Source organism: Micromys minutus (genome assembly GCF_963924665.1).
Source record: "Micromys minutus genome assembly, chromosome: 1".
Lineage (NCBI taxonomy): Eukaryota > Metazoa > Chordata > Mammalia > Rodentia > Muridae > Micromys > Micromys minutus.
Window position 1 is genome coordinate 246,214,737 of NC_137969.1, and position 22,688 is coordinate 246,237,424.

Here is a 22,688-nt window from a genome sequence, read left to right on the forward strand (position 1 = left end):
CTATCCTGCTCCAAGAACTAGCCAGGGGATGCTGAAAAAGCTCCATTACTGCAGCCTGGACTCAAAGGTCCTGACTAAGATGACACAGAATCAGGGAACGAAAGTCACTTATGTCTCCACTAGCCTAACATACAGCTGTAAGCAACAGTGCTTATTAACAGGGAAGATAAAGTATGAAGAGAAACCCTTGCTCAAAAGTGCTGTTGATTCATGGAGGAAGACCTTGGCATTTCAGGCTGCTAGCTAAACACAAAGTAATGTAGCCCACTGTTGGAGGACTCTAAATCCAGTGGTGCTGTAGAGGTTACCATAACAACAGTAAAGCTTAAACCCAGGTGAGATACTGAGTAGATTTATTTGTCCCTCCCCCAGAGCCTGCATAGAATGCATATCAGTTTCAGAGCTGTTTTTTTTCTCTCTTCAGTGAATAATTAGTATTGAATAAAAAATTGTTAAATCCCCAAATAAAGGGGGAAATGACCAAGTATCAATGATGACCCAAGAAGTATAAAATAGGTAAGTTAAATACCTGTGATTAATTTGCTAGCAATCTGGTGGAAAATAATATGCATGGGAAGAACAGAATCAACCAACCAAACTCCCCAGAGCTCCCAGGGACTAAACCACCAACCAATGAGCACATATGGAGAGACCCATGGTTCCAGTTGCATATGTAGCAGAGGATGGCATTGTCTGGCATTGATGGGAGGAGAGGCCTTTGGTCCAGTGAAGGCTCCATGCCCCAATGTAGGGCATTGCCAAGGGGCTAAGGTGGCAGTGGGTGGTTGGGAATGGGAGCATCTTCATGGAAGCAAGGGGAGATCCAAGAATATAAGGACATCAAACAGAGAAACACAGAGATGCACACACACACACACACACACACACACACACACACACACACAAACTTCCAGGAACATGTTAAAACTGCTAAGATAATGGCTAATGGGACCGTGTTGAGAGTCTTGAGAGAGAAAGAGGCAGGAAATAGGATGTAGAGGCAAGAACTGAACTTGTGGTTAGAGGCACACTGCTGGTCAGGAGACTGGCACATATGTCTGCATAGAGACTTGACCATGAGGGCATGGAATTCATGCTTCCTTAGTTGCAGCTAATGCTGAAAACAACTGAAACAGCCACTTACAGGGGATTGGTGATTAAACTGTAGCAGCATAGCCAGTGGATAATGCTTTTGCTTTTATGAAACAAAGTTTCACTGTGTATTCTAGGTTGGCCTTGAATTTGGGATTTTGTACTCAGATTCCTTGGTTGGTGGTGTTACAGGTCTGTACCACCAAACCTGGCTGACAGGCTCATTTCATGTATATTTCATTTGGTACAGGACTTCAAAATGCTTACTAGCAGGGATTTTGTTTATTTGTTTGTCTTTCACTCACAGGGCTTCTCTACTTTGTGGCTTGTTTTGGAAACTTCTGAGCTATGGTTCTTTTAAATTATCAAATGTCCTTCTACATCGTCCCTTTCAGGTTTCCCATTTCTCATATAATTAGAACTTAGTATATTTTGTCTTTTACCTTTTCTCTCACTTTTCCTCTGTGATTTGAGTGTTTAGTCCTGACCCATTGTCCAGGTCACTGGTTTGTGTCTAGCCTAACTTTAATTCTGATTACTGTATTTTTCTGGTCTGGAAGTTCTATGTATCTTTTGTAAATCTTCTACAATCCACTTAAATATATTAGAATTTTGTGTTGCAATTCTTTTCTTTATTCTCTTACAAAATACATCTCAATTGCAGTTTTCCCTCCCTTCATTCTTCCCAGTCCTACCCTTACCTCTCCTCAGCCCCACAGCCCCTCCTCAGCTTCCCTTTAGAAAGGAGCGGGTCTCCCTGTGGTATCAGGCATATATCAGGGCATACTAAGATACAGTAAGACTAGGCACTCAATTTTGTGACAAATGTATTTCTGGGGAGATTCAACACAAACATCTACTCACCTCAGAAGATCAAAATAAGGATGCCATTAAACTCCAGCTTGATGAGCCTGGGAGTTTAATGGGGTTATTTATCAGAGCACGGGTGAGGGCCTAACTGTGGGAGCAGAAATGACTCAAAGCCAGCTGCATTCCCAAAGACTGCACAGCCTGCAAGCAGTCCAACAGTCGGAGAGTGTCATTTCTAAGGAATTGTCGTCTTAAACCCCTTCAGGCAGCTTGGCAGGTTTCTGTTTCTCTTAAGAACCTGGTATGGTCTCAGTTTCTTTGTTGCTCTTGAAGCTTTATTGTTTGCTTACTCTGGGAGGGAGAGGCCCAGTGAATCTGGTCCATCAGAGGCAATTCCTGAAGCAATTTTGAGTGATTTGCCTTCCTGCTTAAGAAGCATCCTTGCCCCATGGAATGTATCAGACTCCGAGGGAACTTAGACACCAGCTCCCTCTTGTTTCTGTCAGGTACACGTGAGCAGCTCTGACCCCTTGTCTGGCCACTCCACCCTCTCTGCCTTAGTGCTCTGCACCATCACGGGCAGTGTAGCCAGCTCTGCTGACCGAAGCTGAGAGTCAGGACACACCTCACCGCTGTTGAGTCTGTTGGGTTGCTTAGTGCTCTTCACCCAAGGCAGAGCTCCCACAGCCAGAGCGGCCTCCATCTCTTAAGCTGCTAGCTGCTAAGAGGCTCGTCCAGAACCAGCAACGACTGAAGGGAAACAAAGTCTAATTACATGCTTGCTTTTTTTGAATTTGCATGAATTCTTGGGACCTGGTGGATCCTTTTTACTATCTTGTTCATTTCTGTGTTTTTATGGAGACAGTTTTTAATACCTGTGTCTAGGTTTTTAAAATGATCCTTGTTGAGAGTATTGATGAAAATTACTCCATCTGCCATTGCCAAAAGAAGTTCTCTTTATTTTTTCCTTGTTTTAATTTCAGAATTAAATTGATGTCTGTCGGTCTGTATGTGTGTGTGTATGTGTGTGTGTATGTGAATGTGTGTGTAGGTGCTGGAGGAGATGTGTCAGATCCCCTGGAGCTGGAGTCACAGGTAGCTTCCTGACGGGAGTGTTGGGAAACAGATTTGTATCTCCCAGAAGAGCAGTGTGCACACTTTACCACTGGACCGTATCTCACATAGGCCAGTTGTTTCCTAACTGGGAACACCTCAGAACCTATGATTCATATTCTGACAAAGATCTGTGATAAATCTCTTTATGTAAGCATTTTTAAAGATTTACTTGTTTATTTTATGTGGATGAATCTTTTGTCTGCATGTATGTATGTGTACCAGTTGCATGCCTGGTGCTCTCAGAGGTCAGAGGAGGGTACCCGAAGGTACTCTTTGGAAATGAAGTTACAAGTCTGGAAATGGGGCTGGATCACTGCAGCTCAACTCTGTGCCCAAACTCCCATGTTGGTTGAAGTGAAGTTGTGTCTGTAGTAGCAGCGCTCCACTTTTGTTTCTATTTTCTCGTTAGAAAATCTTATAAATCCATGCCTTCAAATCCATCTACATGAAGTCACTGTCCTCCTTCGGGTTTTTATTGCTGTGATGAAACACCATGACCAAAAGCATCCTGGGGAGGAAAGGGTTTATTTGGCTTTCATATCTTGGGTCCATTGAGGGAAACCCAGGCAGGAACCTGGAGGCAGGAAGGAAAGCAGAAGCTCTGGGGGAACACTGCTTCCCAGCTCGCTTCCCTTGCTCAGTCAGCTTTGTGATACCAGCCAAGGATGCCTATCCAGAGGTGGGGCTACCTCCCATGAGTCATTAATCCCACATCAATCATTAATCAAGAAAATGCCCTACAGGTTTGCCTGCAGGTAATTTGATGAAGGCTTTTTGTCAACTGAAGTTCATTTCCCCAGATAGCGCTAGCTTGTATCAAATTGATAAAAAAAAAAAAAAATCTAACTAGGACACTAGATGAAATCTGTCTATATAGTGTATGGTTTGGGAGAGCTGTTTATGCCTCAGAGCCATTTTAAAGTCAGCAGACCTAAAACTGAGCTTGTGAGATTTCTTTTTGTTGTTTTACATTTATTTATTTTGATGTGTGTGCATTTAGGTGCATTTCATGTTGTGTGTGAGTGTGTGTGTGTGTGTGTGTATGAGGGAAAGAGGGGGGGAGAGGGAGAGGGAGAGAGGGAGAGAGAGGGGGGAGAGAGAGAGAGGGAAAGAGAGAGAGAGAGAGAGAGAGAGAGAGAGAGAGAGAGAGAGAGAGAGAGAGAGAGAGAGAGAGCGAGCTGAGGGAAGAGGCGGGTGGCAAGTTGGCAGGAGTCATCTCTCTCCTTGTGCTGTGTGTGATTCTGAATCAAACACAGATCCAGGCTTGGCATTTTCCCCACTCTCCTCTATCCTAAGGGGTTTCAGTGTTCTACTGGCTTAAGAGGTACCTTTGGTTCTTGCATCATTACTCTCTGTGTAGTCTATTTATTTATGTCATAAATACTTCTTGAATGTATCCACTTCCAGCCACACTGTGCCCATGCTGGTCTATGTTTTGCTCTGGAAAGCATAGTGCTTTTCAAGTGTGCTCTCTCTCTCTCTCCTTCCAAATCCCTTTCTAATCTTAGTAGGGCAGGGCATTCCAAAGCATTTAGAGCTGTGTGTCTTTTGTTTAAGTTCTGAGGCTTTGCCTCACTGAGCTGCCTGTTCACCGCTGAAGCAAACCTACCTCTTGGCTCCAAACTCGCAGATTGTTTTTTCAGTTCTCTTCTTCCACAAGCTTCCTCACAGTGCCCGGCTCTGCCTGCAGGGGCTGCTTTTTCTCATGTTTCTTGATTTCCTGCCTCCTGTCCCACCCACCCTCAGAGTAGGTTTTTCTTTTTCTTTACACAGGCTGTTACATCTCAGGAGAGGTTTCTCTGACTCCTCAGATATTATCTCTAGGGCTCTCATGGTAACTTGACCTTCTCATCCTTAGCTCTTAGCACAATTTAAATGGTAGAATTAGGAGTATTATTGAAATGTAAGGTACAGTGCTGGTCTTGGGTGATTGCTAAGTCTCTAGCAATCAGCATAAACTTTGAACATGATTAGCTAGCTATTTCTTGAGTGTTCACATGTCTGTGAACAAGAGTCATTCAAAGGTCGATAACCAGATCCTTGACTTTTCCCAACTACTCAGAGTCTGATTCTGGTCCTTAACAAATGTGAATGAAATTAAAATTCTGTCAGCTTAGGAATTTGATTCTTGAAAACACCTGATCTGAGAGGAAATGAGAGAGTCAAGATGGAAGTGCCTCAGTTTTCTCTGCCCTCCTGCATCCTGGCTCATCAGCACCACAGGTACAGCAGGGAGCAGCACTTCACTGTGGAAAAACTCTTGCTAATTAAGGTCAAAGTTCACCATGACCTGGTAGCATTGGCTCAATGCAATATGGGAGACTCCCTTCTTTGTCAGGGGTTCTTCTCTGACACTGTTCAAGGAATTCTAAGTCCCTTATACACACCAGTGCCTGAGGAATGTCATGCAGCCCTAGTTGGATTATAGGATCAATTTCCTTTCTCTTGACAAAACTTGTTCAGCCAGCACCTGAGATTCCTGAAATGCTTTCCCATGTTAATAAGGCATTCCTGGTACCCTAAGCCCCCAACCTTTACCCATCCTGGATGTCTATGCCCTCAGCCCCCCAAAACTTTATAAGCCTTTAATCATCCAAAGTAAAGTTGACCTGCTTGCTGACTGTGGGTCCCCCTGTTTTTTATTCACCATATGTACTCACTGGGTTTTAAAACTCCCTGTTCAACGTCTCTGCTCCCATACTTCAAGATGGAGCCCTACCCTGACCCTCAGGTTTGCAAGGTCCTGCCCATCAAATTCAATCTGAAGGAGCAACATGAGACTTGGTTTATTGGCACAGACACAAACAGGAACAGAAGCACATCTGTGAGCATGTGCCCTACCATGCCCGACTCAGCCTGGTGTTCTACTCTTCTAAGGTGTTTGACTGCCAGTACCTGTGTTGTGGGTCTGGGGTCATTCGGAGAATCACCGATCTGACTTTAAGTTTGGTTTTAGTAAATTAGACAATTTTTATTAAAAAAGAGACTGACCAAGACTAAACGAGAGAGACTTCCTAGGCACAGCCTGGCTGCTGTTAGTCAAAGGATTATAAAGGGGTGGCATGGGGTGACAAAATGACAGTTATAATTTTGGGGACTGAAATTAACTCATATGTTATTTGGGTGCAGGCAAGGCTTGATTTTATAACAGGCATCCAGCAGGTGCCTTGGCTGTCTTAGCAAGCAAGCATTTCATACAAAAGCAGAACCCAGCAATTAGCCTACTTAATCTTGAGACCCATTACCATATAGGAATAGTTGAGGCAGTGAAATATTTTGCAACAATCATTAAACTTTTAGGAGTAGCTCGACTGTACCAGAAAGTGGTTCATCTTGAGCCAGCAGACAGGGTACACTCTAAGTAGGAACACCTTTCTCATGGCTTATACAAGCTAAAAGCAATTTTGTTTTTACAAGCTTAACACTGTAAATGTATCCTCTAAACATAATGTTCACCATCACACCTGTAGCAAGAATGGCGGGCCAGGCCTCTTGCCTTTTGCAGAGGCATCTGCCTCACTACTTAGAAAGCACAGCTGTCTTTACTGGGGCTGGGAGCACAGTACCTAGCAGGAGTCCTCCAGGGACACTGGACATCCCACGCTGCCCTAGGCTTCATGCTGCTCTGGAAACCTTTAAGAGGTTCTAGGTCTCTACCCGGATAACTGGGTACCAAGGTGGAGATGGCATGTAATACAATGAACTGGTCTTCAAGGATTCATGACTACTTAGGGAGGGTTTCCTGCAGACCCACAGGGCTGCATCTGACTCCCCAGTCTGCAAACGTTTGGTTGCAGCATTCTTCTTTTTTGTGGGGACTCATGTGACCCAGGCTGTCTTCACTTAGTATGCTGAGGGTGACTTCCAATCCCTCTGCCTCCACCACACTCAACTAGTTTGTTGTTGTTCCTTTATGTATTGGCCTGGAATTTGGAGCCTTTCCCAGAGTGGTGGTGGGGGGGCACACACACACACACACACACACACACACACACACACACACACACACAGAGAGAGAGAGAGAGAGAGAGAGAGAGAGAGACAGAGAGAGAGACAGAGAGAGAGAGACAGAGACAGAGAGAGAGACAGAGACAGAGAGAGACACAGAGAGAGACAGAGAGACACAGAGAGAGACAGAGAGACAGAGAGAGACAGGGACTGACTTCACCCACTTTGAGGCAGTTAATGCACTGCCTTGCCCTAGTGTTAGCTTTTGTTAGCTTTTTGTTTATTCATACCTTTCAGCATGCTTGTTAGGAACCTGATGGGCTTCATTTCTTTCAGAAGCAGATTGATAACAAAATTATTCATAGAAACTAAAAAATGATTCTAAGACAATTTTAGGGAGAATTTAGGTCAGAAAAAATATGACTTAGGAACGTCCTATTTCCATTTGCTTATAGTCATCACTAGGCCTTCCATTGCTACTGTTTGCTAAAGAAAACAGTTGATTGTCTTCCCTACAAAATACTTAATTAATTAAATACTTCATGGGTCATTTATGATGGTTATTATAGCTACCAAATCTGTTAAATAGGTATTTCTATCATAAATACATTCTTTGCAAAGTATTAAATTGTTACTTTGTATTTATAAACTATAATCCACAATTCCTTCCTTCTCCTCCTCTTCTTCCTCTTTTTTTCTTTATCCTTTTTGTGACCTGTAATTTTACATGATAGGACATTTATTCACTGATTTCCAATAGTGTAGTGGTCACCGTTGCTCTTCCCTTCACAGAGAAGTTCTTAGCATGTTGTTTGTGTGCGTCCTCATCCACCTCCTCCTTATCAACAAGTGCAACTCTTCATTTCTCTGGCTTACAGTCTGCAGTGCTTTCCCCTCTCTGCCTGATTTGCTGTTCCTAACCAGGTAGCCTCTCTGTCTCTCTTCTGGTATGGGATGAGGAAGTGAATAGGATATGTGAGGAAACAGGGGTCCTAGAATTGACATCTTCCAACTGTTTACCGGTAGCTCGGACTCAGTTTTTTGTAAATGTTACAATCTAAGAAAAGAGCTGCCACCTACTTCTAATTACTAAAAATTCCCACATTGATAACCCCGGATTCTTCAAATATTTAAATTCCTATTACTTTAGTTAAAAACAAGCAGTAGAACAGCAATGAGCCAGCGGTGAGCCAGTGTGCGGTCCCCCGGTTCCCCCTCCCGGCCCCAGCTTGCTCCAGGAAACCAGTAACCCTGCATCTGGCTATTCCCAGCTGGACAACAGGGAGTGAGGAACCGCACTCAGACCACCCACTTCCAGGAACAGCAGTGAGCCAGCGGTGAGCCAGCAGTGATCCAGGGACACAAGACTGACAACAAGATGGCAAGAGAAAAGGGAAAGAAAGTACCCCAGGGAAACCAAGACAACCTGGCAACACCAGTACCCAGCTCTCCCATCACAGCAAACAGTGGAATGCCAAACACACCAAAAAAAGAAGACGCAGACCTAAAATCATACCTCAAGATGATGATGGAGATCCTTAAACAAGAACGAGAGGAAAAGCACAAAGAATTAGAAGCTTTTAAAGAGGAAACAAGAAAAACATTCAAAGAACTCAAAGAACTAGAGGAAAACAGATTCAAAGAAATGAAGGAATGGAAGAAGGAATTTAAAACGGAAATTGACACAATAAAGAAAACACTAAAAGAGATAACCCTAGAGGTAGAACAGCTAAAAAAGAAATCAGGAGTCACAGATGCAAGCATTTCCAACAGACTACAAGAGACGGAAGAGAGAATCTCAGGGGCCAAAGACAACATTGAAAACATAGACAAAATAGTCAGAGAAGATGCAAAAACCAAAAAGCTCCTAACCCAAAATGTCCAGAAGATCCAGGATACAATGAGAAGACCAAACCTAAGGATAATAGGAATAGAAGAGGGTGAAGAATATCAACTAAGAGGCACAGTAAATATCTTCAACAAAATCATAGAAGAAAACTTCTCTACCCTTTAGAATTAGATGACCATGAGCATAAAACAAGCCTACCAAACTCCAAATAGATTGGACCAGAAAAGAAATTCCTCCCGACACATAATAGTCATAACGCCAAGTGCCCAAAGCAAAGAAAAAATATTAAAAGCAGTAAGGGGAAAAGGTCATGTAACATATAAAGGCAGACCAATCAGAATCACACCCAATTTCTCAAAAGAGACTATGAAAGCTAGAAGAGCCTGGACAGACATCATGCAGACCCTAAGAGAGCACAGGTGCCAGCCAAAGCTGCTATACCCAGCAAAACTATCAATCACCATAGATGGAGAGACTAAGATATTCCAAGACAAAACTAAATTTACACAATATCTGACAACAAACCCAACACTACAATGAATTATAGGTGGAAAACCGATTACAGCAAGGGGAACTACATCCTAATAAAAATAAGAAAACTCCTAAGCAAGAAAACCAAAAGAACAAAGACATACAGGTAAAATTCAACCTCCAAAAGCAAAAATAGCAGGAAACAGCAACCACTATTCCTTGATATCGGTTAACATAAATGGATTCAATTCCCCAATAAAAAGACATAGGCTATCAGACTGGATACATAAACAAAACCCAGCAATTTGTTGCATACAAGAAACTCATCTCAGAGACAAAGACAGACAGTATCTCAGAGTAAAAGGGTGGGAAAAAAACCTTCCAAGCAAACGGCCCCAAGAAGCAAGCTGGAGTGGCCATTCTAATATAGAATAAAGTAGATTTTCAACCAAAAGATATCAAAAAAGATAAGGAAGGATACTTTTTACTCATTATAGGGGAAATTTGTCAGGAGGAACTCTCAATTTTTAACATATATGCTCCAAATACAAAAGCACCTATATTCATAAAAGAAACCCTACTAAAGCTCAAAAAATACATTGCACCCACACAATAATAGTGGGAGACCTCAATACCCCACTCTCACCAATGGACAGATCAGGGAAACAAAAACTGAACAAGGATACTGTAAAATTAGGAGAGGTTATAAACCAACTGGAATTAATAGATATCTACAGAACATATCATCCTAAAAAAAAAAAATACACCTTCTTCTCAGCACCTCATGGCACCTTCTCAAAAATTGACCACATAATTGGTCACAAAATGAGCCTCAATAGATATAAGAAGATTGAAATATTCCCATGCGTCCTCTCAGATCACCATGGTCTAAGGCTGGTCTTTAACAACAACAAAGACAACAAAAAGCCCACAAACACATGGAAACTAAACAACACTCTATTAAACGATAGCAGGGTCAAAGAAGAAATAAAGAAATTAAGAATTTTCTAGAATTCAATGAAAAAGAAAACACAACATACCCAAACCTATGGGATGCAATGAAAGCAGTACTGAGAGGAAAACTCATAGCTCTGAGTGCTTCCAAAAAGAAACTGGAGAGAGCATACATCAGCAACTTGACAGCACAGCTGAAAGCTCTAGAACAAAAGGAAGCAGATACACCCAAAAGGAGTAGACGGCAAGAAATAAAGTTAGGGCAGAAATCGACCAAATAGAAACAAAAAGAACCATTGAAAGAATCAACAAAACCAAGAGCTGGTTCTTTGAGAAAATCAACAAGATTGATAAACCCTCAGCCAGACTAACTAGAGGGCAAAGAGAGAGTATCCAAATGAACAAAATCAGAAAGGAAAGTGGAGAAATAACAACTGAAACTGAGGAAATTCAAGAAATCATCAGATCCTAATACAAAAGCCTATACTCAACAAAGCTGGAAAATCTGGAGGAAATGGATGAATTCCTAGACAGATACAAGGTACTAAAGTTAAATCAGGACCAGATAAGTCATCTAAATAATCCCATAACACCTAAAGAAATAGAGGCAGTCATCAAAAGCCTCCCAACCAAAAAAAGCCCAGGTCCAGATAGGTTTAGTGCAGAATTTTATCAGACATTAATTGACAACATAATGCCAATACTCTCCAAACTATTCTGCAAAATAGAATCACATGGAAAACTACCTGACTCATTTTTTGAGGCTACAATAACCCTCATTCCTAAACCACACAGAGACCCTACAAGGAAAGAGAACCTCAGACCAATCTCACTTATGAACATTGATGCAGAAATACTCAACAAAATCCTTGCAAACCGAATCCAAGAACACATCAAAACGATCATTCACCATGATCAAGTAGGCTTCATCCCTGGCATGCAGGGATGGTTTAACATACGGAAATCCATCAATGTAATCCACCATATAAACAAACTCAGAGAAAAAAAAAAACACATGGTCATCTCACTAGATGCTGAGAAAGCATTTGACAAAATTCAACAACCCTTCATGTTAAAAGTCTTGGAAAGAACAGGAATCCAAGGCCCATACCTAAACATAATAAAAGCAATATACAGCAAGCCAACATCCAACATCAAACTTAACAGTAGGAAACTTGAAGCTATCCCACTAAAATCGGACTCGACAAGGCTGCCCACTCTTCCCCTACCTATTCAACATAGTACTGGAAGTCCTGGCCGGAGCAATTAGACATCAAAAAAAAAAAAAAAAAAAAAAAAAAAAAAAAAAAAAAAAAATCAAAGGGATACAAATTGGAAAGGAAGAAGTAAAAAATCACTTTTTGCAGATGACATGATAGTGTACTTAAGCGACCCCAAAAATTCCACCAGAGAACTCCTACAGCTGATAAACAAGTTCAGCAAAGTGGCCGGATATAAAATTAATTCCAACAAATCAGTAGCCTTCCTATATTCAAAGGACAAACGTGGAGAAAGAAATTAGGGAAAAGATACTCTTCACAATAGTCATAAAAACTATGAAATACCTTGGTGTGTCTCTAACTAAGCAAATGAAGGACCTGTATGACAAGAACTTCAAAACTCTAAAGTAGGAAATCGAGGAAGACCTCAGAAAATGGAAAGATCTCCCATGCTCATGGATTGGAAGATCAACATTTTAAAAATGGCCATCTTACCAAAAACAATCTACAGATTCAATGCAATCCCCATCAAAATTCCAACCCAGTTCTTCACTGAGTTGGAAAGAGCAATGTGCAATTTCATTTGGAATAACAAAAGACCTAGAATAGCGAAATCCATCCTCAACAACAAGAAAACATCTGCGGGAATCACTATCCCTGACCTCAAGCTATATTACAAGGCAATTGTGCCGAAAACTGTGTGGTACTGGTACAGAAATAGGCACGTGGATCAATGGAATAGAATAGAAGATCCAGAAATGAGCCCTCACGTATATGGTCACCAGATTTTTGACAAAGGAGCTGTAAACATTAAATGGAAAAAGGACAGCCTACTGGCACTCAGCATACAGAAGAATGAAAATAGACCCTTTCTTATCTCCTTGTACAAAGCTCAAGTGCAAGTGGATCAAAGATCTTCACATTAAACCAGGTATACTGAAACTATTAGATGAGAAAGTAGGGAAAACCTTAGAACTCATAGGTACAGGAGAAAATTTCCTAAACAGAACACCAATAGCTCGAGCTCTAAGGTCAAAGATTGACAAATGGGACTTAATGAGATTGCAAAGTTTCTGTAAGGCTAAAGACACTGTCATGAAAACAAAAGGGCAGCCAACAGAGTGGGAAAAGATATTTACCAACCCCACATCAGATAGAGGCCTTATATACAAGGTATACAAAGAACTCAAAAAGCGAGATACCAGAGAATCAAACAACCCTATTAAAAATGGGGTACAAACTTAAACAAAAAGTTCTCAATCGAGGAATATCGAATGGCTGAGAAACATCTAAGGAAGTGCTCAACTTCCTTAGCTATCAGGAAAATGCAAATCAAAACAACCCTGAGATTCCACCTCACACCAGTCAGTTGGCCAAGATCCAAAACTCAGATGACAATAGATGCTGGCGAGGAAGTGGAGAAAGTGGAACACTTCTCCACTGCTGGTGGAGTTGTAAACTGAAACAACCACTTTGGAAATCAGTCTGGTGGTTCCTCAAAAAAATGGACATAGCACTACCTATGGAATAGTATAGAAGATCTATTTATTCCACTTCTGGGCATTTACCCAAGAGATGCTCCAACATACAACAAAGATACATGCACCACAATGTTCATTGCAGCTCTATTTATAATAGCCAGAAGCTGGAAAGAACCCAGATGTCCTTCAGTAGATGAATGGATACAAAAATTGTGATATATTTACACAATGGAGTACTACTCAGCTATCAGAAACAATGGCCTAACGAAATTCTTAAGAAAATGGATGCATTTAGAGAATATCATCCTGAGTGAGATAACCCAGTCACAAAAGAACAGACATAATATGCAGTCACTGATAATGGGGTACTAACCCCAGAAAGCTCTGAACACCCCAGAAACAACCCACAGACTGTGTGAAGTTCAAGGGAAAAAAGAAAAAAAAAAGAAAAAATATATATTTTAATTAAAAAGAACTGTATCACATCCCCCTTTCCTTCCTACAGCCCCTTCCAGTTTCTCTCCTATCTCCTCAAATTAATAACCTCTTTTCCTATATTATTGTTACATATATACATATGTGTATGTATATGTACCCACAAATACTTAATTACAACCTTATAAAAATGTATTTGTATACTTTTATGCAAAAATGCTTAAAAATCTGTACATTTATCTTTTTTTAAAAAATAAAGTTAAAAAAGAACAAGCAGCAACGTGATGGACTTTTCAATCTTACTTTGTAATTTTAGAACACGGAATCTGGGGTATCTGTTCATTGTTATAAGACAGTCACATGATGCTTCTCTGTAGTACACTGTGGAGAGTTGTAATGCCGGTTCACTGGGGACCCTTCTCTCCCTCTACAAGGGAGGCAGCATTCTGTCTATGGCTCACTAACTAGAGTGGATTATAGATGTGCCCAGCACTCTTTCCTTCCCTCCTTACAATTAGTTTTAAAGTAGTTGATGCGGTATCTCGAGTCATTCTCAAAGAGTTTAGGCTGGGCTGCCTGTCTACTGACAGTATAATATAGGAATGCTAACTGTCCTTCAGGCACGCACTTAAACAAATGGAGGAATTTGCTTTTCATCTCCCCCAAGATCTATGAGGATACACACCTATTTATCCCAGGGCTATGCATTTCACATGAGCTTGTCAAGAAGGTGTGACTCTGGAGGAAAACAGTTTTTGGTAAATATGAAATTTATTCTATTACATTTCTGGAAAACATGTTTAGAAATGAATTGATTCCTTCTTTTAAAGCAGAGATGAAATCTTAGTCCATGCTGGTTTCTTAGCAGCCCCTGATATTGAAGTCAGCACAAAAGAAAAAACTAAATCCTGATAAGACTTGTGGATTTTTCAAAAATTAAATGCAAAATAATTGCTGTGGAGTCAAGACTAAGTCATACAGTAAGAAAACAAAGATGGAGGCTCTTTTTGTTCCACTTAGCATGTAGTTTTTCTCTGTGCAAACCTAGGATGTAATGACTCTAGTGGCCAGAAAGCCACTCTTGGGTCTCAAAAGCAGACTGTGTGACTGGAATGTACAATGTGACTCTCAAAATTTATCTGATTAACATTTTCTGTTTCTAAATAAAAGCTATGCTTTTGAAACCTGCAAGTCTGTATGTTGGCCATATAAGTTTTATTTTAATGTGTTCTTCAGATCCAAGATTGTTATAGTATGGGATGATGTTTATTCTTGAAACAGCAAACAAGGGTGATAGGAAGGTTAGTTTCAGAGTATATCACCTATAACCTCTGCACTCATGTGTCTTTTTTTCTCTCACCCAGACTTTTAAACTACATAGTTGATGGTTAGTTGAGAAATAAACATAAGTAATCACATTCGTGTGTGTGTGTGTGTGTGTGTGTGTGTGTGTTTGTGTGTGTGTGTGTGTGTGTGTGAGTTGTAAAAGCTTTTAACAAAACAGCTGCATAAGTAAGTTGGGTTTTTTTTTTTAAATGGGAATTAACCATATCGCATAAACACTTGCCACAGCAAAGGGCCCTGCCCCATGAGGTTTAGAGCTGTTGTGAGCGTCTTAATAGTGAATGCACATATGGGGGTCTGTGAGGAAGACATCAGTGTACAGTTGTGCTTTGCCTCATAGCAGGTAATGGGTTGTCGGGCATTAGCTCAGTGGCCAGCAAGAAAGCCCTTCACTGTTCTAGTGTTCCTTCTGCTAGAGTCGTAGGAGTGTTACTCCCAATGACCAGCAACTGTTTTACCAAGGGGAGCAGGAATATGGTACAGTTTGTAAATTGTTGTGACAGGTGTTGGGGTCAAGCATATCAGGCGCAGCTTCGAAGGGAGATTGAGAATGTGCGCCTATGTGCTTGGTCTTGCCTTCTGTCTGATTCTGCCAACCCCTGTCATTTACGACCTCTTAAGGAGTAGAATGTAGAACGTTTACTTTCAAAGTGGTTTAAAATAGAACAGCCAGGGAAGACATATCTTTAAAATGGTATCAGAGTCCTGGCTTAAGAGAGCTCAGGGAGCCACCATGTGGAAATCTGGGCAAAGGAGGATTTGGGAGCAGATCTTGTATGGCACCAAAATAACTTGGACTTCCAGTGAGAAGGAAAGCCATAGAGGGATCTGAGCTAATACTTAGAATCTCTCTGGCTGCCTAGTGAAGGATAGGAGGGACAATGGTGGGTCAGAGGAGAGAAAGGTTATTTGAATAATTAAAGGTGGAGTGGATTAGGGTCATAGTGGGAGAGGTAACAAGTGGTCAGATTACAGGTCTGTTTTGAAGGTAGGTCCTTTAGATGAATTGGGTGAGTGAATAAGAGAAGCAAAGGATGACCCTGAAGTTTGCAAACTAAGAAGCTGTAAAATCTAAAAGTTGTCATTTACTAAGAGATGAGGAAGATGACAGGAAGCATAGGTTTTTAGGACAGTGGTTCTCAACCTTTCTAGCACTGTGACTCTTTAGTACAGTTTTTCATGTTGTGCTGACCCCATTCATAAAATTATTTTCATTGCTACTTCATGACTGTAATTTTGTTACTGCTGTGTATCAGAATGTATATATCTGGTATTTCTGATGACTTTACATTGTGACCCCTGTGAAAGGGTTATACACCCTCCAATGAGGGGCCTCGACTACAGCCTTAGGAAGAGACCAGAGAAGATATTCTACAAACTCAATATATATGGTAGTATAGAGCAAGACACTGGGCAAACAGTGGTCATTATTTAAATGGTCATTTGCAGAATAAGTTGGTAAATTGTACAAATAAAAGCTGTTTAAATCATTTAAATTTGTATAATGATCATGTTATAATTGACTTTTATTATATAACAAAATAATGCAGAAAAGTTAGTCTTCCCAAGATCACAAAAAGGAAACTTAATGACAGTAAGTATCCTGATGTTCTGATAACTTTGCTCTGTCATTCACAAAATTGACACATAAGAGAAATTCTCACTATTTCCATAATTGAGCAAAACAATTCTGCTCTGCCTTCACATTGTGCATTCATCCTAAAACCAGCAGGCTTCTAGAGGGAGGCACAGTCGTTTTTTTCTATGAAGGAGCTTACTTGGGTTATTTTTTAGCCTTTGATATATTTAAAATGTATATTTGATGTAGGCTTTAAATTTAAATATGCATGTTTAGATTCTTTAATTGGGATGTATGAATGTAATTTATTGTTTAAAAACATTCTTATGTTTAAGAAAATCTTTTAAATTGTTTATTTCATAGTAATTTATTCTATTATCAGTTAAATCGAAGGGAAAAGAAACTACATTTATACTTTTTTTTTTTTTTTGAGAGAGAGGGTATCATTGTGTAGCTATGGCTAGCCTTAACTCCCTAAGTAGACCAGGCTGGCCTGGAACTCACAGAGACCCACCTGCCTCTGCTGCCTATTGCTGGAATGAAAGGTGTGCATCACACCTGACCATTTTCACATTCTTGAGTATTTTCCTGTTCACATTAGAATGTATAATGTTTAGTTATTTTAGATTTTTTTCTATTTAATTATGTGTGCCAGTGAGAATCTGTGGAGGGGTGTGTACGTCTGAGTGAGCTTACTGCAGAGGTAAGAAGGGCCCGTTGGATCCTTGGAGCTGGAGTCACAGGCAGGTGAGAGCTGACTGACCTGCGTGCTGGGAATTGAACTCTGGTCTTCTGCCAAAGCAGTATAAGCTCTTAAGCACCGAGTCATCTCCCCAGCCCTTATGCTGTTTATTTTTAAAACAGAAATTCAGAAAACGAAAATACACGTGATTGAGATTTGACATTGTTTTGCTCAGTAGGATGTGTATTGCCATCAGCAATGTAAAAGTTCAAACCCATCAAAACCACCTAAAGATTTACACATGGATTATCGGTTTCATCCAGTAAAGCAAGAGAATGTTACATAATGTATAAATTCTTGAGATTTAAGATTTCCTAAGAAATTTATCAACTAACGAGTTAAGTATTAAGAATAGATTGATATGGTTCTTTTAAGAAGTTCATACCTTTAAAGGTTGTATTTAGTGAGTCTGCTATTTGATTTTTGTAACCTTGGCTGTTATAACATTGTAACATTACTCTTCTGACCTCTCATCTCTGTAAATAGTAAACTCTTTCTGCTCACACAGGAAGTCCTGCATGTTGCGAGCGTGGAAATGCAGCTAACGGCTGCGGTGTCCTTCCTGACTATTCTTCAGGAAGAATCAATGTCAGTCCACACGTATGCACACTCCTTCCTGCAAGTCATTCTTCTGCACCTGGAGCACAGGGACACAGGTCAGGGCCCAGCATGCTGAGTTACATTCTTGTCTATGTTACCTGGCACCCGTGGAAAGATCCCTGGGTGAGAACACAGTAGTGCCTCCCCCAGGCTTCTCTTTCCTTAGATATTTTCCTTTTCATTTACGTTCATGGGATTACCATACAGTAAGAATAGCGTACATCTCCCTCAAATTACTTTTAGTATTTACAATTTTCTAAAGGTATTCAAGACAATAACTGTAGAAAATGTCTTAGAATAGTAATAACAATGAGTCTTATTTTTTAATAAGATGGGATTGAGGCTGTTGATGGATGAGGTGAGAGTGTGTTTGCTCGAGATGTTAACCCAGTATGTTGCATCTGTGCCCATTAGGTGTCAGCAATGCATGGCTGGAAACACTTCTCTCTGCAGTAGAACTGTTGCCCAAAGAAACCCTGAGGCATGAGGTAACAAAACTGGTTTTCTTTCTTTCTTTTTTTCTTTCTGTAACTAGTAATTCGTGTTACTTTTTTTTAAAAATAAAGTTCTTTTTCATTGTGAAAGCAACACATACTCATTTCAGAAAACTTAAATAATTCAGAAAATGTAAGGAAGAAAAATAATTTATACTTGTGTAATTGGCTGGTTTTAAGTTTCTGAGCTCTAACCTTTATATTTTCCCTCTGTGTGGTTGCTGCTTGTCACACCAGTAATTATATTGAATCTGGACACTTCTCACCCAACATCCTTTTGATGCGTGTATTTGCAAATTATTTACTTGTTAGATGCGGAAGCTATTTTCAGCTTCTCTTTTACTAGCAAAATAAGGCATCTCTGTAGAGCTTTCAAGGTAGTTTTTTAATTGTAACATTCATAAAAGTGGTGTAACCTAGCAAGGGGACATTAATATTTTTAAGTTCTTCACTAAATATGAGAAATACAGTTACCCTGAGTTTTTATGAAAAATAGTGTTTCACTGGGATGTCTCAGTTGGTAGAGAACGTGGCTAGCATGCACTAAAGCCTGCCTTGATCCCCAGGATGTCATTAGCAAGGCATGGGGTCATATGACCATAACCCTGGTGCTCAAAAGGTGAAGATAGGAAGAGGACTTCAAGGTTCTTCCTGGCTACATTGTGAATTCCAATTTATTCTGGGTTGTGTGAGACTGTGTTAACATCAACAATAAAAATGATGTTCCAATTTAATTTGGCAGGCTAAACCCATGAATGTATTTTAACTGGAAATTTCAAATTATACTATTGACTATTTTTCATATATTATATCTAATTGGGTGTATTTATTTAGAAGTTATCTGATCCTGTCCTGTAAGCACCATTTATATATACCATCTCTCTGCCATCCATTGTTATATTTGTATATATTTGTATAAATATTAGTCCCAGTTGGTATTTGTCTTAATTTTCAATATGCTTCATTTTTTCTCTTGAAAATTTTTATTATAAGTTAAGGTGACAAACTAGACAAAACAGCAGATCTGTCCTCTAGTAAAATAACTTTGCATTTTCGAACATTCTCCTTGTATGTATTTCTTTGTGAACATGCCATGGTAGAAGTTATTCGTTGAAATATCCTCCACAGATCTCCTTGTGTCTTTGTCCACATGATAGTTTGTCATTCTATCACAATACCAGAATACTCTCTCTTTTTGAAATTAAACAACTTCATTTTTAAAAACAAAGATAAATGTAGAGATTTTAAAAGCATTTTAAATGAATATTTTTGTCAGTACTTGATTTTTTTTAAAGGGTTGATTGTATGCATTGAAAACTTACTAGTTGCAATGAGCATAAAGTACACATAAAACAAAACAGAACATGGAAATGGTCAAAGTTTTCTTAGTGTATAAGGATTAAACATAATGATTTTTAAATACCAAAAATTACCACAAGGCTGCATTCTTAGCTCTTGAATTATTAGTGATTTAAGGTCTAGGTTACCACACTCTAAGAGGGTGCTATACACTTATCTTTTTTTTTTCTAAGAAGGACTGAGGCTTTCACATTTTGGCCTTCCTTCTTTTTGAGCTTCATATAGTCTGAAAGTTGTTTCTTGGGTATTCAGAGCTTTCTGGGACTAGTATCCAGTTATCTGTGACTGCATATCATATCTGTTCTTTTGTGACTGGGATACCTCACTCAGGATGATATTCTCTAATTCCATCCATTTTCTTAAGAATTTCATAAAGTCATTGTTTCTAATAGCTGAGTAGTACTCCATTGTGTAAATGTACCACAATTTCTGTATCCATTCCTCTACCAAAGGACATCTGGGTTCTTTCTAGCTTCTGGCTATTATAAATAAGGCTGCTTAGAATATGGTAGAGCATATATCCTTATTGCATGTTGGAGAATCTTTGGGGTATATGTTCAAGAGTGGAATGACTGGGTCTTGAGGTAGTACTATGTCCAATTTTCTGAGGAACCGCCAAACTGATTTCCAGAGTGGTTGTATCAGCTTACAACCCACCAACAGTGGAGGAGTGTACCTCTTTCTCCACATCCTCGCCAGCATCTGCTATCACCTGAGTTTTTGATCTTAGCCATTCTGACTGATGTGAGGTGGAATCTCAAGGTTGTTTTGATTTGCATTTTTCTGATGACTAGGGATGTTGAGCATTTCTTTAGGTGCTTCTTGGCCATTCCATATTCCTCAGTTGATAATTCTTTGTTTAGCTCTGTACCCAATTTTTTAACACGATTGTTTGATTCTCTGGGGTCTTTCTTCTTGAGTTCTTTGTATATACTGAATATTAGACCTCTATCAGATGTAGGATTGGTAAAGATTCTTTCTCGTTCTGTTGGCTGCCATTTTGTTTTCTTAACAGTGCCCTTAGCTTTACAGAAACTTTGCAATCTCATGAAGTTCCATTTATCGATTCTTGATTTTAGAGCATAAGCCATTGGTGTTCTGTTCAGGAAAATTTTACCTGTGCCTATGTGTTCTAATCTTTTCCATGCTTTCTCTTCTAATAGTTTCAGTGTACCTGGTTTTATGTGGAGATTTTTGATCCACTTGGACTTGAGCTTTGTACAAGGAGATAAGAAAGGATTGATTTGTATTCTTCTGCATGCTGACTGCCAGTTGAACCAACACCATTTGTTGAAGAGGCTGTCCTTTTTCCATTGAATGTTTTTGCTCCTTTGTGAAAGATCAGGTGACCTATGTGTGAGGATTCATTTCTGGATCTTTTCTTCAGTTCCATTGACCTACCTGCCTATCTCTGTACCAGTAAGTTGCCTTGTAATATATTTTAAGGTCAGGGATGGTTATTCCAGTAGAAGTTTTCTTGTTGTTGAGAATAGATTTTGCTATCCTAGGTTTTTTGTTATTCCAGATGAATTTACAAATTGGTCTTTCTAACTCTATGAAGAACTGAGTTTGAATTTTGATGGGGATTTCATTAAATTTGTTGATTGCTTTTGGTAAGATGGCTATTTTTACAATCATGGGAGATCTTTCCATTTTCTGAGATCTTCTTCAATTTCCTTCTTCAGAGATTTGAAGTTCTTGTCATACAGATCTTTCACTTTCTTAGTTAGGGTCATACCAAGGTATTTCATATTATTTGTGATTATTGTGAAGGATATCTTTCCCCTAATTTCTCTCTCAGCATGTTTATCCTTTTAGTAGAGGAAGGCTACTGATTTGTTTGAGTTAATTTTATATCCAGCCACTTTGCTGAAGTTGTTTATCAGCTGTAAAAGTTCTCTTTTTGGGGTCACAAGTCTACTATCATTAGCAAATAGTGATATTTTAACTTCTTCCTTTTTGATTTGTATCCCTTTGACTTCCTTTTGCTGTCTAATTGCTCTGGCCAGGACTTCCAGTACTATATTGAATAGGTAGGGGGAGAGTGGGCAGCCTTGTCTGGTCCCTGATTTTAGTGGAATTGCTTCAAGTTTCTCACCATTTAGTTTGATGTTGGTTACTGGTTTTCTGTATATTGCTTTAACTATGTTTAGGTATGGGCCTTGGATTACTGCTCTTTCCATGACTTTTAACATGAAGTGGTGTTGAATTTTGTCAAATGCTTTCTCAGCATCTAGTGAAATGATCATGTGTTTTTTTTTCTTTGAGTTTGTTTGTATGGTGGATTATGTTGATGGATTTCTGTATATTGAACCATTCATGCATCCCAGGGATGAAGCCTACTTGAGCATAGTTAATGATCATTTTGATGTGTTCTTGGATTCAGTTTGTAAGAATTTTATTAAGTATTTTTGCATCAGTGTTCATGAGGGAGATTGGTCTGAAGTTCTCTTTCCTTGTAGGGTCTTTGTGTGGTTTAGGAATGAGAGTAATTGTAGTTTCTAAGAATGAGTTGGGTGGTGTTTCTTCTCTCTCTATTTTTTGGAATAGTTTGGAGAGTATTGTTATTAGGTCTTCTATGAAGGTCTGATAGAATTCTGCACCAAATCCATCTGGTCCTGAGCTTTTTTTTTGTTTGGAAGGCTTTTGATGACTGCTTCTATTTCTTTAGGTGTCATGGGACTGTTTAGATGGTTTATCTGATTCTGATTTAACTTTGGTATCTGGTATCTGTCTAGAAATTTGTCCATTTCCTTCAGATTGTCCAGTTTTGTTGAGTATAGGCTTTTATAGTAGGTTCTGATGATTCCTTGAATCTCCTCAAGTTTTTGTTGTTATGTCACCTCTTTCATTTCTGATTTTGTTAAATTTGATATTCTCTCTGTGCTCTCTAGTTAGTCTGGCTAAGGGTTTATCAATCTTGTTGATTTTCTCAAAGAACCAGCTCCTAGTTTTGTTGATTCTTTTGTATGGTTCTTTTTGTTTTTACTTGGTTTTTTTCTGCTCTGAGTTTGATTATTTCCTGCTGTCTACTTTTCTTGGGTAGGAACTAAGAGCTATGAATTTTCCTCTTATTACTGCTTTTATTGCAGCCCATAGGTTTGGGTATGTCGTGCCTCCATTTTAATTAAACTCTTTTAAAAAATCCATAATTTCTTTCTTTATTTCTTCCTTGACCATGTTATTGTTGAGTA

At 39.5% G+C, this 22,688-nt stretch overlaps 1 protein-coding gene across 2 annotated transcripts in view; it reads left to right on the forward strand.

Annotated features, from left to right (window-relative positions):
• Window positions 1–22,688, forward strand: part of PPP4R4 (protein phosphatase 4 regulatory subunit 4) — a gene marked incomplete at both ends in the record, with an annotated part of 94,851 nt that overhangs the window by 35,683 nt on the left and 36,480 nt on the right. For both annotated transcript variants that reach the window (XM_080913294.1, XM_080913295.1), the window contains 2 exons: window positions 17,550–17,697; window positions 18,056–18,129. In XM_080913294.1, the coding sequence (XP_080769420.1) occupies window positions 17,550–17,697; window positions 18,056–18,129 (222 nt within the window). The remainder of the gene's footprint in view (window positions 1–17,549; window positions 17,698–18,055; window positions 18,130–22,688) is intronic.